We start from the raw sequence: 15,329 nt of genomic DNA on the forward strand, positions 1-15,329 counted from the left end.
AATGTAGGTGGATTTTTTAGTGCTTATCGGCTTGTAGCAGCTGACGAAGCAAAACATCTCACAACGTTTTCATAATGCACATGATACAAAAACACACTCAGTTCTTATTATTCTGCTCTCTCTCTCTCTCTCTCTCGCTCGCTCTCTCTCTCTCTCTCTCTCTCTCTCTCTCTCATTGCCCTTGTCATCTAACAAGGAGACAGTGACAATGAGGGCTTGTGTCCTTGGATGTGGAGCAAAGCTCTACTATTGACTGGCATCATGACCTGCTCTTTCCTTGTTCCTACCCCACAATCCCTGTAATTCCTCTGTCTTAGCTGCCAGCACGGCACACACATCAGGACCACAGGGGCATTAGATGGGGGGGCCTACTGTCGCCACTTATTATATCAGTGCACAGACAGGGCCATGCCTTAACTTACTGAGAGACACACACACACACACACACACACACACATGCATGCATGCATATATAAGGGGGACACCACCGATGAGCAGAAGCACAAAGGGGCCAATGGACAGCATATTCACACAGGGATATACATGTATGCATGCATACACATGCAGTATGACTTCTCACTATGCTGGGTTCTGCCACAGGCCTGAGATGAGAGAACATGTTGTCTCCAAAGGTCACATGGTTGCATCTTACTCTCTGTTGGCAAAAAAACAAACTGACACATTTGTAAAGGCTGAATCCGTACCGTTGATTATCTCTCTTTCTCTGACTCCTTCCTGACATTTTAGCCGGTCACGAAGGAGGAGAAGGATGATATCTCTGTGTCTGTCCTCAGAGACTGGCACGTTGCTGCTACACTTTTCTTTTCTCGTGCAATGGCTCCCCCATATTGTGAAAGTACTAGCATGGTGCATGTGTGATGATCATCTAGCCTTTTTTAGGACCATATTGATGTATTATTGACAACGAATCAGCTCTGTCTGTTATTGAAAATATGTAAAGCAGTTCAGAGTCCTTGCAGACAACTATGCTTGTATTAAAAAGCCCATACACAAAGCATGATATATTGTTTATTCCAGCAGCTTATCTCTAACTATCAAACCCTTCTCTGAATAAGAATTTGCTGATGGCATGCTGCCACTTCTGAACACTATACAGTATAAGATTCTGATTGTATCTCTGTGTGTGTGTGTGTGTGTGTGTGTGTGTGTGTGTGTGTGTGTGTGTGTGTGTGTGTGTGTGTGTGTGTGTGTGTGTGTATGTGTGTGTGTGTGTGTGTGTGTGTGTGTGTGTGTGTGTGTTGTGTGCGTGCGTGCGTGCGTGCGTGCGTGCGTGCGTGCCTCATCAGGAAGCAGTGAAGGAGAACCACAAAAAGAAGGAGATGGAGGAGAAGATCAAGAGAGCCAAGCTGGCGAAGGAGAAAGCAGAGCGGGAGAAGCAGGAGCGCCAGCAGAAGAAGAAGCAGCTGATTGACATGAACAAAGGTATGCCACTTCTCCCTGTGCCACTGCAGAAACAGAGACAGGGAGGCAGGTGGGGAGAAAGGACGAGGAGAACAGGAGGATAGAAAGGGGGTTTCATGGAATTGTGCCTAACACAGATTTGAACTCTGAAGGAAGAGGATAATGTGTAGGAGTGGGGGGAGACATCTTTTTTTTAGCTGTGAAGGAATCCTATACTTACTCCCGTAGCCGATGCAATGCTTCCAAACAACAGACAGATAATGCTACTTTTAACTTGTTTTTTTCCCCATGGTACATTTGCTCACATAGAAAGAAACATTGTTTCCTGCAGTAATATGCACATGTATTTCTAAACATTTAACACATGTAAAGTCATAGTGTTTTAATTCTCGAGTAGTGCAAGTTATTGGAATATAGTAATTTATAATTACAAAGACTTTGTTTAGAACTGGCAGTGGCACGCAATATGTAGGTCACATGTATGGACGGGAAGCTGTGGTCAACTTAAAAAAGAGGTGGAAATTGGCTCTAGATTGCACTTCCAACACGATCATGCAGTTGTTATTCGTTTTATGATGTGCAAGCAACACAACAGAAAAGTTATCATTCCTCCAGTCTGACACTGTTTGCGGGCAGCGAGCTATATTTATTGTTGTGAATCATTGGAATTACTCTATTGTCCTTCAGCGATGCCAGTAAACCGTGTATTGATCAGTGTACAGTAAGTTGCAGTTGTTCAGACATGAAAAAGGAGAGTGATTGAGCTGGATGCCTGTGTCTAGTTATGCCAATGACATTGAGAAAGAATTTCAAGCCTGAAGGGGTTTTGTCCATTTCTTTGACAAACGGACTGGGATTTCCACAGTTCACCAGCGTCTAAATGTCATCGTCCGCCAAGGACCTCACTGGAGCTCAACCACATTGTGAAATGTGACAAGACAGTCTTCAGTATGCCACAAACTCTCCAAGATAATTGATGCATGCTGCAGCTTTTTCTTTTTTCTTTTTTTCCCTGAGCAGTGACCTCTTTGAAAGCTTCACTTTTAATAATCCAACATCGCTGAGCTTAAGGAGTCTGTCTACCCCTCTCTCTCATGCTGGCTAACCAGATGGAGAAGGGTCGAGAAGTAGGTATGATATTAAATATTTCTGCCAGAGCAGATTTTGATCTCAGTTTCTGAATGCCATAATATGACTCGCGTGAATAAAACATGAGGATGACATGGGTAACGTTGCCTGCAGCCTTGGAGATAGTGGGGATTGTCCTCCACACCAACACCTAGCTCGTTGGACGGTCGCGATCACAATGACCTTGGCAGTTATGAAATACATACATTTTCAAGATGTGCTAAACCCAGGCTGCTTTTTACTGTCAAGGTTCTTACCTGCATTGACTACACATTTTCATTAAAGGAGTGCTATGCAGTTTTGACTATTTCTTCGCTGTTTTCTCGTTTTTTGCTCGCAGGTTTCTCTATAGAGCTCCCCCTACAGCTTCGGAATAGATATGTGGCAGCTCCTCTGTTTACTTGTGTCTGACTCCTCGCTCGGTCAGTCTGCCGTTTCCTCTTTCTCTGTTCTTCTGACAATGCTTTCCTAGCTTTCTGCTTCTTTTTTGCCGGCTCAGCCATGACAATAGTGTGAAAAACTCCATCGCTACCTTGTTAGCCGGTTCCTGAATGGGCGTATGTGTGCAGTGCCGTGAAGCAATTCGTTACATCGCGAGACCTGATATCACGCGATTCTTCCTGACACTGAGGCCGGCGGCTTGCTGGCCAAAAGTTGCAAGGGTGGTTTTTCCGCTCACAGGCGTTAGGGGGAGGCGAGACGACCACCATTCAACCCGAAAAAAGTCATATAACCATTCCAATGACTCCGAAGCTGTTCAGTTAAGGTAAATTAAGCTAAAAAAAAAAAAAAACTGCATAGTTCCCCTTTAAACCTTGAATAGTTCCTTTCTATGTACTAACTTGAGATGCAGTCAGAGAAAGGACAATCAAATGCGAAGCTCTTTAAATGGATCCTGTGAATGGTAATCTGAACTTGAGCCAGTAGCAGGTTGGAGGTTACAGCAGCTTGGTGTTTTGCTCTTGTATATTCTTTCCGTTTCTCTTTAAGCTGTTTGGTTGGAACACACATAGCAGGATAGTCAGTGTTTTCTTGTTGCACATCTTTCTTTTATTTTCCTCTACTCTCCAGTTGACAGGGTTGAGACTCTTGGCTTTTCTCTCCCATTCCTTTCTAAAATTCTATGTGTGCTTCAGACATTTTGAGTTAGTTATTTGAGGAGCCTTTTTCACATCAATATTTCACGCTGAGCATCAGCTGTGTTTTCTGTGAAGGTTGATGAAAATAAGGTAGTGTTCGGCACAAAGAGGCCTTGTTAATTCCTCTTACCATTGTTACGCGGCTAAGCTAACCTGGGCTTGTAACACAAAGGAACACAGCTACTAAAGGCTAACCTAACCAGTAACATTAATCCTCCTGTCTCCTTTTCCCTGCATGTTGCGTTTAACGTGAGAATGAGATTAAACTCACCTGGATGAGTGTATGTCTTTCCTACTTCTAGAGGGGTTGTGCTGTGTTAAACTAACTCACCCAGACACTGCATGGTTTCGCGTCTGAAGATGGCTGCTTGTTCGGTGACCACGTCGTCACTCCGGCTCAACTGCCCTGGGTGCTCCGTCGGCGTCCTCGCCTTGCTAGCCCCGCTCTTCCTTGTTGTTGTAGTTCAGCTTTTAAAAAGTGTATTTATAAAAGTTGTGTTGTGGGAAAACAAGAATAGTCTTTCAGTGTCTTTGTCTTCAATAGCATTCTTTGTGTGGTAAGTGTGTGGTTTGTAGCTGTCAGCGTGCCGTTTCCGTGATTGTCTCCAGCTGTTTTCAGCGTCACACAAACCCGCCCCCTCATGTCACGTGTCAGCACTTTCCCTATCAGCTAACTACTCAAAAAACACTAAACTGAATGAAATGAATCGTGTCCAAACATTTTCCACATTAATTTGGCATTTGAAAGGCTAAAAGGCTAATAGATCTCCAGTTTAATATACCTATTAGTGTCTTTATTTTGATCCTAACCTTGGTTTTTATAGATAGAGAGATAGATAGATAGATAGATAGATAGATAGATAGATAGGTTTGTTGACCTGAATATAGTAGATTTGTATGTGTACAAATCCATTAGCCTGAACAGATGGAGGAAACATATGGCCATTGTATTATGATAATTATGTACAGGTCAATATCTCTTTAATGGATTTACTGATTTACTCATTTTATTGCTTAAAAGACTGTTAGATGGATCATACTGTTGTGTTTAATGCAATTTCAAGAGGCTATTTTTGAGAAGGGATAGATTTTATGTAATTTCACAAATTGCGACCTAATCCTCTTCGCTTGCAAATGATTAACAATGAAATGCATATTTAATGAGAGTTTAATTCATTCAGCTTTTGCCAGGATGGCACCAGGGTGGGGGATGGGAAACCGACAAATGCGTTTAGGAAACTGATTATTAAAAAAGAAAAAAAATTCTCTCCCATTTCCTAGTTGATAAAACTTCAGCATATACCCTCTGCAAGTGCATTTGTATGTGCACTTCTTCAACAAGCATGATTGTTAGATGAGACAAGTGCACAGCTAAATGTGTTTTCCTTGTGAAGTATTAGAAATCCTAATGTAGGAAATTGCTCATGAAATCATTACCCAGTCACCCCATTTGTTTTAATTTGCTTTAAGTGGATTTCCATATTCTCTTGAACTGACCAGATGTTCAACATTTACCAAATTGTTTTACTTGACTGAATATAACTGTTAAACACTGTAGAATAAACCCAACTAATTATTCTGTCTAAAACAGAGGAATATGGTTCACCACAGCAGGATATTTCTTTTTTTATTGTGGCATATGAAACAATGTCGCAAGCAGCATGCTGAGTGTGTCAAGAGCTGGAGCATGGTAGAGCATCTGGACTTTGTTTCTCTAAGGCATTTGTGAGGAGTTGCGAGCCCCTCTGGCCACCTACTCGGCTGGCATCACCGGGGTCAGTGCTCCCATCTGGGGCAAGTGTCTGCACCCACATGTCAACTGTGTACCCCAGTCAAATCCACTAAGCTTTGAACAGAGCCGGAAAGCGCACATGCCGCTTTGAGCACAATGCATCTTGGCATAAGGCACATAAGAATAAACAAACAACCAGGACAAAAAAAACATTATTTGAGCATTTTATTTAGTCCATGCATTTCTCACAGGTACCGCAGATAAATAGTGAAGAACTTTGTGTTTAACATGTTTACTGTCAACTTTTCTCAGACTTACTTTATACGGTATAGTTTTCAGTATGTCAATAGTTGTAGTAGCTTGTGTAACAGCCCCCTTCACCATATGAACCTCTGAAAAACATTTTTATTGCCAACCTGAGGAATATCAAGTTTAGGACCATAGTGGTTGTAGCCTACAAGTTTTACAACACCTTTTATGGTTGTACCAACTGTCTGCTATCTTACTTGACTAAACACATTATATGTAATCCAACTGGATTTATGTATTTTTAAATAACATAATTTTCTTAGATCTCAAAATATGACTATTTGATTGGAAAACAAACTTTTGTAACAAACTATGTAAAATGAATTATTAAAACGGTCCTAGACAGTATTATTGAAACACTAAAACGCATTAAGAGGCTCCACAGATGCTGTTTTTATGATTAGGTTTTACCTGCAAAGTGATCATTTTTTACTGTATGAATTAGAGCCCACTCAGCCGCTTCAATCCATTGTTGCAACAGCTTGCAGACACCAGCAGAATGCAGACTCATACATTGGGTTGCTCTGAGGGAATATTATAGTGGAAAAATAGGTTTTGTCAAAGTGTTTGTGTTAATATAAATATTAAACACACATTATTATCGCCCTTAATGTGGTTGTCTTTCTTCACACAACAGCTGTAAGTTATGTATACCTCATACTCCTTCACTGTGTTTAAAAATGAGCCCATTAGTAGAAATCATAGCTCTTATTATTATGTTAAGTTCTCAAAGGGACCCAGTCACAGATATTTAAAAAATAAAAAATAAATGTATGTAATGTAATACCTTGTTTGCAGTGTATGGGTTGTTTTTCATTGTAAGTGAATCCTTAAATGGTGTTTCTTTTTCCATTTTAATACATTTTACAATTATTTTTGCGTCTTCCTTTCCTCACCAAAAGCTTTTTTTTGTGCTGCTGATAGTCGTCTATCTGGCATTTTTCACGTTCAGCAAAGGCCTGCTAGAATAAGGTCTCCATGTCTCTATGATTCTCTGCAGAGAGCAGTTGGCATGTTGACAATGATGGGCCTGCAGCTTCTATTTATGCATCCTCCTTGTCAACCTTTCACACTTTGAGGATGAAGTGGTGTATGTTTACATAAATAAAAGTGGGCTCCTCTCAAAAAAGCATTTCATTTACTAAATACAAATACTAAATACAAGCAAAATAAGTTAGTGTAGGCTTTGACTGCATTTCCGACTACGGTGCCTGTATGTTACATTTCTGTGTACATTTCAGTATTATCCAGACTTTTAAATGTAAATTTAAGAAGATCGATGTGTAACATTTGTTAGATAATACGCATTTAAGATCCCGACCATAGAAACTAAGATTTACTATTCTTAGAGGCTAATGGAGTTTATTAAGATCACTTCTATTGATTCTATAAAGCTAACATGTCTTCATCTGAGTGTATTTTCTCTTTTTCCTGTGTTTTCTCCTGTTTGTGCATTTTCCTGAAAGATACAGTTGTGGAAGTAATTGTTTTTCTTTTGTTTACCAAAGCAAATTTTTTCAAATTCAGGTGTCTATTAGTGTGGCGTGCTAAACTAAATTGACATATTTCTGTGCAGCTGGCTGACTGGCTGTGGCTGGCGTAGCCCTGTCAGGAATGACAGTGGCAGAGATGTGGATTGATGGCTTAGTGTGACACTGACAGCTGCCGGTAGGCCAGTGCATACCTGCGTTGCAGCCATGCCAGCTAGGTGATCATAGACAAGCGCTGACAGGCGGAGGTGGGGTGGACAGGGTTGCTCTCTAAGTTTGCATAGTGTCTCCGCAGCATAGCCGACATGGCAAACAATATCACCAGGGGAGATAGCCTTATAGAGACATGAAGGTCAGAAAACTAAGTAGATAAAAGAAATGTTTCTTAGAAGACTCACCATTCCTCAGCTTAGCTTAGGAAATTAAGCTAGTATTAGGAAGCTAAAGCTGACCTTCATGTTTTCTACAGAATATAACAAACAAGGACAGACCTTTCTAGAACATAATGATGATATATGGCACAATGCCTATACATTTGCTGCCTGTTTAGTCTCTAAAGTGTCATTTCTTTGTCATGCTACTGATGGCTTCCTTGTCTGGTTATATATTTGTAGTATCTGATAAGTTATAAGAATGAGGGATCTTTTACTGCATCTGCATATGGATGCTGCAGCAGTGGAATGCCAAACTCTGAACAAATTGCTTCTTTTTTTTGGTCCTGGCATTTGAGCTGTGTCGATCCAGAGTGCAAGATGTGCAAGGCATGCTCTGAAACTCCCGAGTATAGATTGGTGAATTCCATCATTACCTTGAAAGACAGGAACAAGGGCACCAGGATTATCTGCTGTCATACACACATTCTAATAAATAACAGCATATTAGTTTGTGCTATATCTCCAGTCGAAATCGGAATCTGCTTCAAGGCGATGATGCCGCACAGAATATGGCTGACTGCATCTCAACTAAGGCCCGTAAGAGCAAGCAGCATGAATAGAAACATGTAGGAAGGAGAACTATTCACGAACAAATGACATGCAAAGATTAAATCTGATTGACTGACAAAATTATGTTTTGTAAGTGAAGGTAATACAATAAAATACTTATCCAATACTCATCCTCCCAGATTAGGACATTTCCAATGCATTTCCATAAATGTCAGCATGAGGAAAACGAGCCTGGCTTCATAGAAAGCCTTTTAATAATATATCTTAAATACCATAGTTCATTAGCAATTAAAAGCAACACCAGGGAATAGTCTCTTTCACATTTTTGTCAGTCTTCCTCATGCAGTAAATTGTCAAGCTGAATATGTATTGTTTCACATTTTCTATTTTGTGACACTTTCTTTTGTATCGAGAGAAAGACAAAGAACGCTAATTAAATTGCAGCTTAAAGCTTTTAATCGCTTTTATCTTTTATCTTTAACTTAATTTAGTTAAGGTCACAATTGAGGAAGTGAGATATGCATCAGATATCTCTGCCTTTCCGGTTTTCTCTCTCTTATTCCCTCCGAGTCTGCGTGTCTCTCTTTTTGTGTCTCACACTCTCTTTATTCTCATCCCGCATGTTCTTTTCTCTCATCCCATTGCTTTTGTAAATGTTCTCCTTTTTCTTGGTGAAATCAGCTCAGGCACAGTTGAATCTCATTAATTTGTGGGTGGTTCAAGTGTCTGATCATTTCCCCTCCCAAATCTGGACCTCACTAGTCACTTTACAGTCAATCAAACCTAATTACCCTCACTACAAAGACCATCAAATCCCATTGTCAAATCCATTTAGCTTCCCCAGACAGCACCGCCTTTCAGTGATGCAAACAGCCCATGTGTGGTTTGGTTCAGATGTTATAATGATCAGGATTCCAAAACTCAAATGTGCCACTCGTGTAAAATTGGTAATCTACACTGCCCTGGCTGGATGAAACCCAAAAGTATTTATAGCATCTCAATATACTTCCACATGCCAACACCTCTTTACATCCCTTCCATTTTAATAACCTGATGCATTTAAGTGGCCCTGGTATTAACAGTCACATATGCAATGCCCTGCCATACACATACAGTATGCAACTGTGATCAGAGCCTGTGATGTTGGCATGGCATTAACAGATCATGGCCGTTGTTAGCAGCACAGTAAAAGGTGTTAAAAGGTTTGAGGTTCACCCAAACTGCAATAGAAATGGCTGTCACCTGCAACTCTTCATCTAACTAGCTCACTGCGACTGCATCCTCTTTTGATAATACTTCCCCTGCAATATTTAAAACCAATCCACTGACAAAAAAAACAAACACTGAAATTGTCCTGAAGTACACTAGTCACAAGCGGTCCATCACTAACCTTGAGAATTAAGGATTCACTTCCTGTTGCTGCTTCACAACAAAAATGATAACAATATAATAAAAAACTTTATTTATATAGCACCTTTTCAAGACAAGGTCCTTTACAGAGTAAAAACAACAAACAGAATAAGTGTTAATCATAAAAACAATAGGAACAATAGCACCATCAGTAAAACACTAAAATAAACAATAAGATATAAAACATAGTAATAAAACATAATTAAAATCAAATTGAAGTCTTCTAGTGCTTAGCATGTTGAAACAAATTTTAATGTGAATTAGCAGCAAAACGTATGATTGCATTAAAAGCTCCTGTGTAGTATATGAAAATTCCTCCCAGTGGTATTATTTAAAAAGACACTGTGCTAGGTAGCAATGCTCATTAAAGCACCAATCCCCTTCTAAGGATTTAACCTGAGGAAACTAGAATGAAAGTTAAATTATCAACACAGACTACACCAACTTTCACTGGGATTGTCTTATTTTCCTACAAACAAAAACAGATTGTATGCTGACAGAAGGATTTGAAAGATGCTATAACACCAACAAATAGTAGCAGATTTCACAACTGCTGTGATATCATGGCAAAGAGCAGATCAGAAAACGTAGACACTGGAATCTATTAGATGAGGTAACAAAAAAGAGAAACGCCAAACCAGAGCTACTCTTTACTCAGGTGCTCTAATACTACTGAAAGTTGAACAGAGTGAGCCTTATAGAAGTTCTGCTTTCTATCTAGTCGCCTGTACATTTTGATCAGTTTACAGTGACAGCTGTAAGGAAATGGTTAAGAGCAGACACCATCAGCGTTTATCTCCTGGTTTGAGGCAACTGTGAAAATGCATATGTTTTATGGTCTACCATATTGCAGCTAAATTTAGCAGTACCTAGCCTATGGAAAAGTGGCGCTAGGGGTCTACGCTGCTGTGATGACCAGCTCCTGTGGCCCTGCTGGCACCCTGACATGTTGACCCCATGTGGCTTAGAGAAAGTGTGTCAACTTAACATCTGTCAGTGCTGGGTTGGAGCTCTCCCTTGTGTGTTGGTGGTGTTACTGGGCAGTTAGTAACTAGCCAGGAGCAGTGGATAGATGGTGATAGCAATATGGTAACTGGGGGGGCCCGCAGGCAGTAGAAGTAAATTATAGCAGAGGAAGCAGAGTGTGGTGACTACTACATTGCAAGCATCTCTCTCTCTCCCCCCTCTTCCCATCTCCCAACCTCCCCTCCCTACTGTTTCTCACTTGGGGCCTGGCAGCATCCATCCAGATGGAGGGTTTATTTTTGTTTTTGTTTGTTTACTTATTCATGCATCCAGCTATTCGGGGCATCGCAGGGGCTTTCGTTCCACCACAGAATGTAAATCGCCACGGCGGCTAATCCACTTTCATCTTTCCCTTGTCGACATCCAACTTCTCTCCACGTTTCCTCCTAGTCTCTTGCAGTCAGGACATCTCTATTTCTTTTAGGGTATGGGATCAGGCCTGCGGTGACCAGGCCAGCCCAGCTCCAACACTTGTCTCTACTTCATGCATGTCAAGCACAATACACCTCTCACCTCCCACCCACCTTTCCCTTCTTCAAGACATTCTTCCCTCTCTCCACATTTTCCCTTCCTCTCTCCCCCCTGACCCTGGCGCCACACAGGGGCTCATATCAAGAGGAAAGTAGAAGCTACACTGCCATTCCCCCTGGAATGGAGGGTTGTGGGAGCATCCTTAATTGAGTTAGGGAGGACATGAGTGGGTTTGCTCATCAAGTTGTTACAGTGAAACAATCCATATGAATGAGCAAGCAAATCTGTCTTTTTTATTAGCCATCTTACCCTTCCTTTCTCCTTTTTCATCCTCTCTTTTTCACTGAAGTAGACTAGTAACATGCACACACACACACACACACACACACACACACACACACCACATTAAACACAAATTACAAAATAAAGACCTGTCTGAAAAGTTTATTGGGTCATTGTGTCAAGGCTTTTGTCAGAGTTGGGTGGTTGGACAGCAGGGAGATGGGGAAAAAGGGGAAAGAATGAAAAACAAAGGAAAGACATCTACAGGCGCATGACTTCTGTCCTTCGGGCACGTGTGTTCTCTGTGGCAGTAATGGTCTCTGTCTGCCTGGGTCTTAGAAGCTGCTGGGACTGCAGGTAAGAAGGGCGAAGGGAGGGGGGTGACTCCACTCAGTAAATGAGTAAACAGCAGAGCGGTAAGAGGAGGGGGATATTGAGTAATGCAGGTGGTTGTGTATGTCTAGGTGGCTGAGCCTGAATTCAGATGTAAAAGTAACACAAAACCATGTGCATACAAGTGAGAGTAGAAAGAGGGAGACAAGATTAAAAGAAAGTGTAGTTGATGCCTCTCCACCTGGCCATAACGCAATACTCCTCTCCCTCCACCGAGGCCTTTGTTTCACGGCTAATGGTCCGGGTTAATTGCACAGGTGACTCTCTGTGGGGGAACAGATGGGCTCAAATGTGTTCAAAAACAATCCGCAGCAAGCAAAAAAAAGAATGGGAACAACTTGTTCCTCTCCTCTTCATTTTTTCTTTTCTTTCTCATCTTCTCTACTGGAGTCACGGAGGGTGACTGGGGTGAGGTTAAACTCTGACTGTGTTCCGCTCTCACAGTGGTTTTAATTCATCAAGCACAAGGCCTGTAAGCACTCATTAGATCTCATTACAGTCCAAATTAGACTCAGGGATTGGCTACTGGAAGGATAGTGGATAGTAGTAGAAAATAGACATCTCTCCCATGCCCGGTATTCCTCATGTCAAACACTTAAATTTGTTTATAGAGGAGAGTGCTATGCTTATATAAATACAGAGGATATATAGCTGTGATTGATTAAAATATGTGACTTTGACAAATGTCATTATTTTGTATGCTTACGCTGTTATTTATCTTTTCAATTAACATGCCCCTGTTGCTACCAGTTTAACTCGTGGCATAAAGGATGTCATAATTTGCCATTATATTAGAAACCCACACATACCAGACAAAAGCTTTTTAGAATTCTATGATTTATTTGTCTATCTTTTCCCCCATGAATCATGAATGCTGCATGTGAGCCATCAGAAATTGAAGTCTCAATCGATCCACTGTTTTTTCTCCCCAGCACAACATGCAGGAGATGACGGATAGCAAATTGAATTTATGAACACGCTTTGTTGACACTGCTGCATAATTATAGGAATGCAATGCCTTTGGTGTTTAAAAAAAAAAGCCTAGCATTTGATTCAAATACATACAAGGTTTTCTGCTTGAATGATTGAGTGAAAGGCTTTGTCACGTTTTTGAGGCGACAGCTGTTCTTTTACTCTGTAGTTATATACATATTCTGATTGTTGTAGATGGCTGATTTTAATTGGCATAAATAAACAAATGAGATGTCAGGTTTTGCATAAGCTAAACTTGTTTGTTTGATTCCTAATTGGTTCCTTGACTGAGGTTTAAGAGTTTGTATGGAGACTTTCGATGATGCATTGGTTTTTCTAAAAGACTTGGCTAGAGTCCTGTGTCTCCTCTAACTGATCTTGCCATGAGCAGCCATGGGTATAGGTCATCCTGTTGACATTAGTCGTAGTAGACTCTCTGTCTGCCTCTCTCTAACTGTCTTTTCATCCCTCACTGTCTTTGTCAAACTCATTTGTCAGCTGAGAAATCTGCCCCATAAATTTAGGTTAGTTAAGTGGAGCTAATAGTCTTGCAAATATACAACATGCATTTGTATCACTAAAAATGAGTAGGCAGGTTTGTTAAGTGTAGGTGAGGGTCTGTGTGCCTGTGCTTGCATAATGCAGTGTAAGTTTTAGAAATAATTAAATGTCACAGGCAGTGTTGGGCAAGTTACTTCAAAAATGTAATATATTATAGATTACTAGTTACTGTCATTGGAGAGTAATTAGTTATATTACAATATTACTGTCCCTGAATTGTAATGCTTTACACTACTTTTGCATTACTTTTGAGTTACTTTCACCAAAATAACAGCGGAAGTTTGACAAATAGCTTGTGAATTTCTCCTCTTTATCCACTTTAATACATCATAGGTTATTCGTAATATTTTGTATAATTAATATGAATATGCAAAGTAACTAAAGCTATAAATATAAAGAAGTAAAACGTACAATAGGCAAGTAGGAGAAAATGAAAATACTCAATTAAAAGTACCTTACAGTTATGGTGAAGTACGGCATAGTTACTTTCCACAGCTGATAAAATGCAATGGTATTTACGCGTAGCAAGCCTAAAATGCATTGTAACTCGCATTACTGAGATTGTAACGGGTATAATATTACCGAAATGTAATTAGTAACGTGTTATATTACTGCGTTACAGCAAAAAGGAATACATTACTGTAATTGCGTTACTTTTGTAACGCGTTACTCCCAACACTGGTCACAGGGCTCAGGCCGTCAAGTAGCCAGGGAGGTGTTTTATGGCCTTGTGTCATGGCTCGCTCCACTAGTCCCTCTCAATAACCCAATCCACCACACACTCTTCCCTTTTCTTCCTAGCTGCCAGTCTACGCTGTCTTTCTCTCTTTCTACCTGTATTATGCCTCTTCCTCCTTCTCTCCCTTTACATGTTTCTTCCTTAATCGTAACACTTACAATATCTGTGCTTACACTTTTCCTAGCCCTCCCTTTTCTCCCTCCCAACTGTTGACACTTGACTTTGTGTTCAGCTCCTGGGATTGGTGAATAGTACATCGCAGCCGCTTTCTTTCACTTTTACTGTAGGTACTTTTTTTTTTCTTCGGGAAAAAATGAATCTGATGTGTGAAGTTTTTGTGCCAATCCTGCTGAGAGCACATTGCTCTTGTCATCCCTTCTAATTAGAAAATGTGATAGTGCCGCTTGTAAATATATTGCAGAGTGAGCCAATCCCCAGGGCTCACTGTTACATTTGGCACTGGAAAGATATGGAACAGGTACACCATCTCTCTCTGGGAGGTAGAGTTTCACAGATCTTTATTTCTGCTCTTAAAGGTTTAAGAAAGTACGTAAAAGTACAAAAGCCCCAACCATGTTCCACACTTCCACAAGCTTTAATAAGATCATTAAAGGACCCCGGAGATGTCTGTTGGGGTGCCCAGCAAGGTGTTTCATAACTGGATGGGTTTGTCAATGTCTTGGGTCTTAGCCCATCTTAACCCATTTAGAAAGCAATTTCCTGTGAGCAGAGGGGATCTTTCCTCTTGAGAAAGATCTTTGGGCATAAAAGGTTTGCTTTTCTGTAATTCCTCCGCATGCAATCTACCACTGCTGCTAATGAGAAGCAGATGAATATTTGCCCTAGGTTTAACAGCTCAAAATAAGACAAGAGTGAATTGTAGAAACGAGGCAGAAATGCCTGCTAAAGTGGGCAATGTTACAATAAGTGATGAAAAACGTTTGCCCCGGGGATTACTGGAATAAGTGTAGTCAAATAATATTCAGTTTTATTTTTTTTTCTAATAAGGGCTTACCTTGTCTTTGTTAAATATATACACACAAATGCATATATATGTTAATAAGTCTGAAGGCTCATTTGTGACAATTTCTTGTTAAGAGTAAGGCTGCTCAAGTTTCGGCTGTGGTTCAATAGGACATAGTTAATTGAGCACTGTAGGGTGACTGGGGAGTATGTTTCCCATTTTAGTCATTTTGGGTCTTTGTGTCTGCAGTCCTCCCACTGAACCTCAATCTACTAGGGCTCCCAAGTCCTGGCCATTAGAAATGATGAATTGTGCTACAGTTAAGCTGGAAGTAGGACAAATTGATC

General features: G+C 40.6%; 1 protein-coding gene and 1 long non-coding RNA gene across 8 annotated transcripts in view; one reads left to right on the top strand and one right to left on the bottom strand.

Annotated features, from left to right (window-relative positions):
- diaph2 (diaphanous-related formin 2) overlaps positions 1-15,329 on the top strand; it is a 426,632-nt gene that overhangs the window by 353,207 nt on the left and 58,096 nt on the right. For all 7 annotated transcript variants that reach the window (XM_031302826.2, XM_031302828.2, XM_031302833.2 and 4 more), the window contains one exon: positions 1,308-1,443. In XM_031302826.2, the coding sequence (XP_031158686.1) occupies positions 1,308-1,443 (136 nt within the window). The remainder of the gene's footprint in view (positions 1-1,307; positions 1,444-15,329) is intronic.
- Positions 3,088-13,524, bottom strand: LOC116052280. Its single transcript, XR_004105557.1, has 3 exons — positions 13,515-13,524; positions 4,070-4,079; positions 3,088-3,193 (listed from the first exon to the last, which is right to left on the bottom strand). It is a non-coding gene; the product is annotated as an uncharacterized LOC116052280 (long non-coding RNA).

Source organism: Sander lucioperca, chromosome 1 (assembly GCF_008315115.2).
Source record: "Sander lucioperca isolate FBNREF2018 chromosome 1, SLUC_FBN_1.2, whole genome shotgun sequence".
NCBI classification, from domain to species: Eukaryota; Metazoa; Chordata; class Actinopteri; order Perciformes; family Percidae; genus Sander; species Sander lucioperca.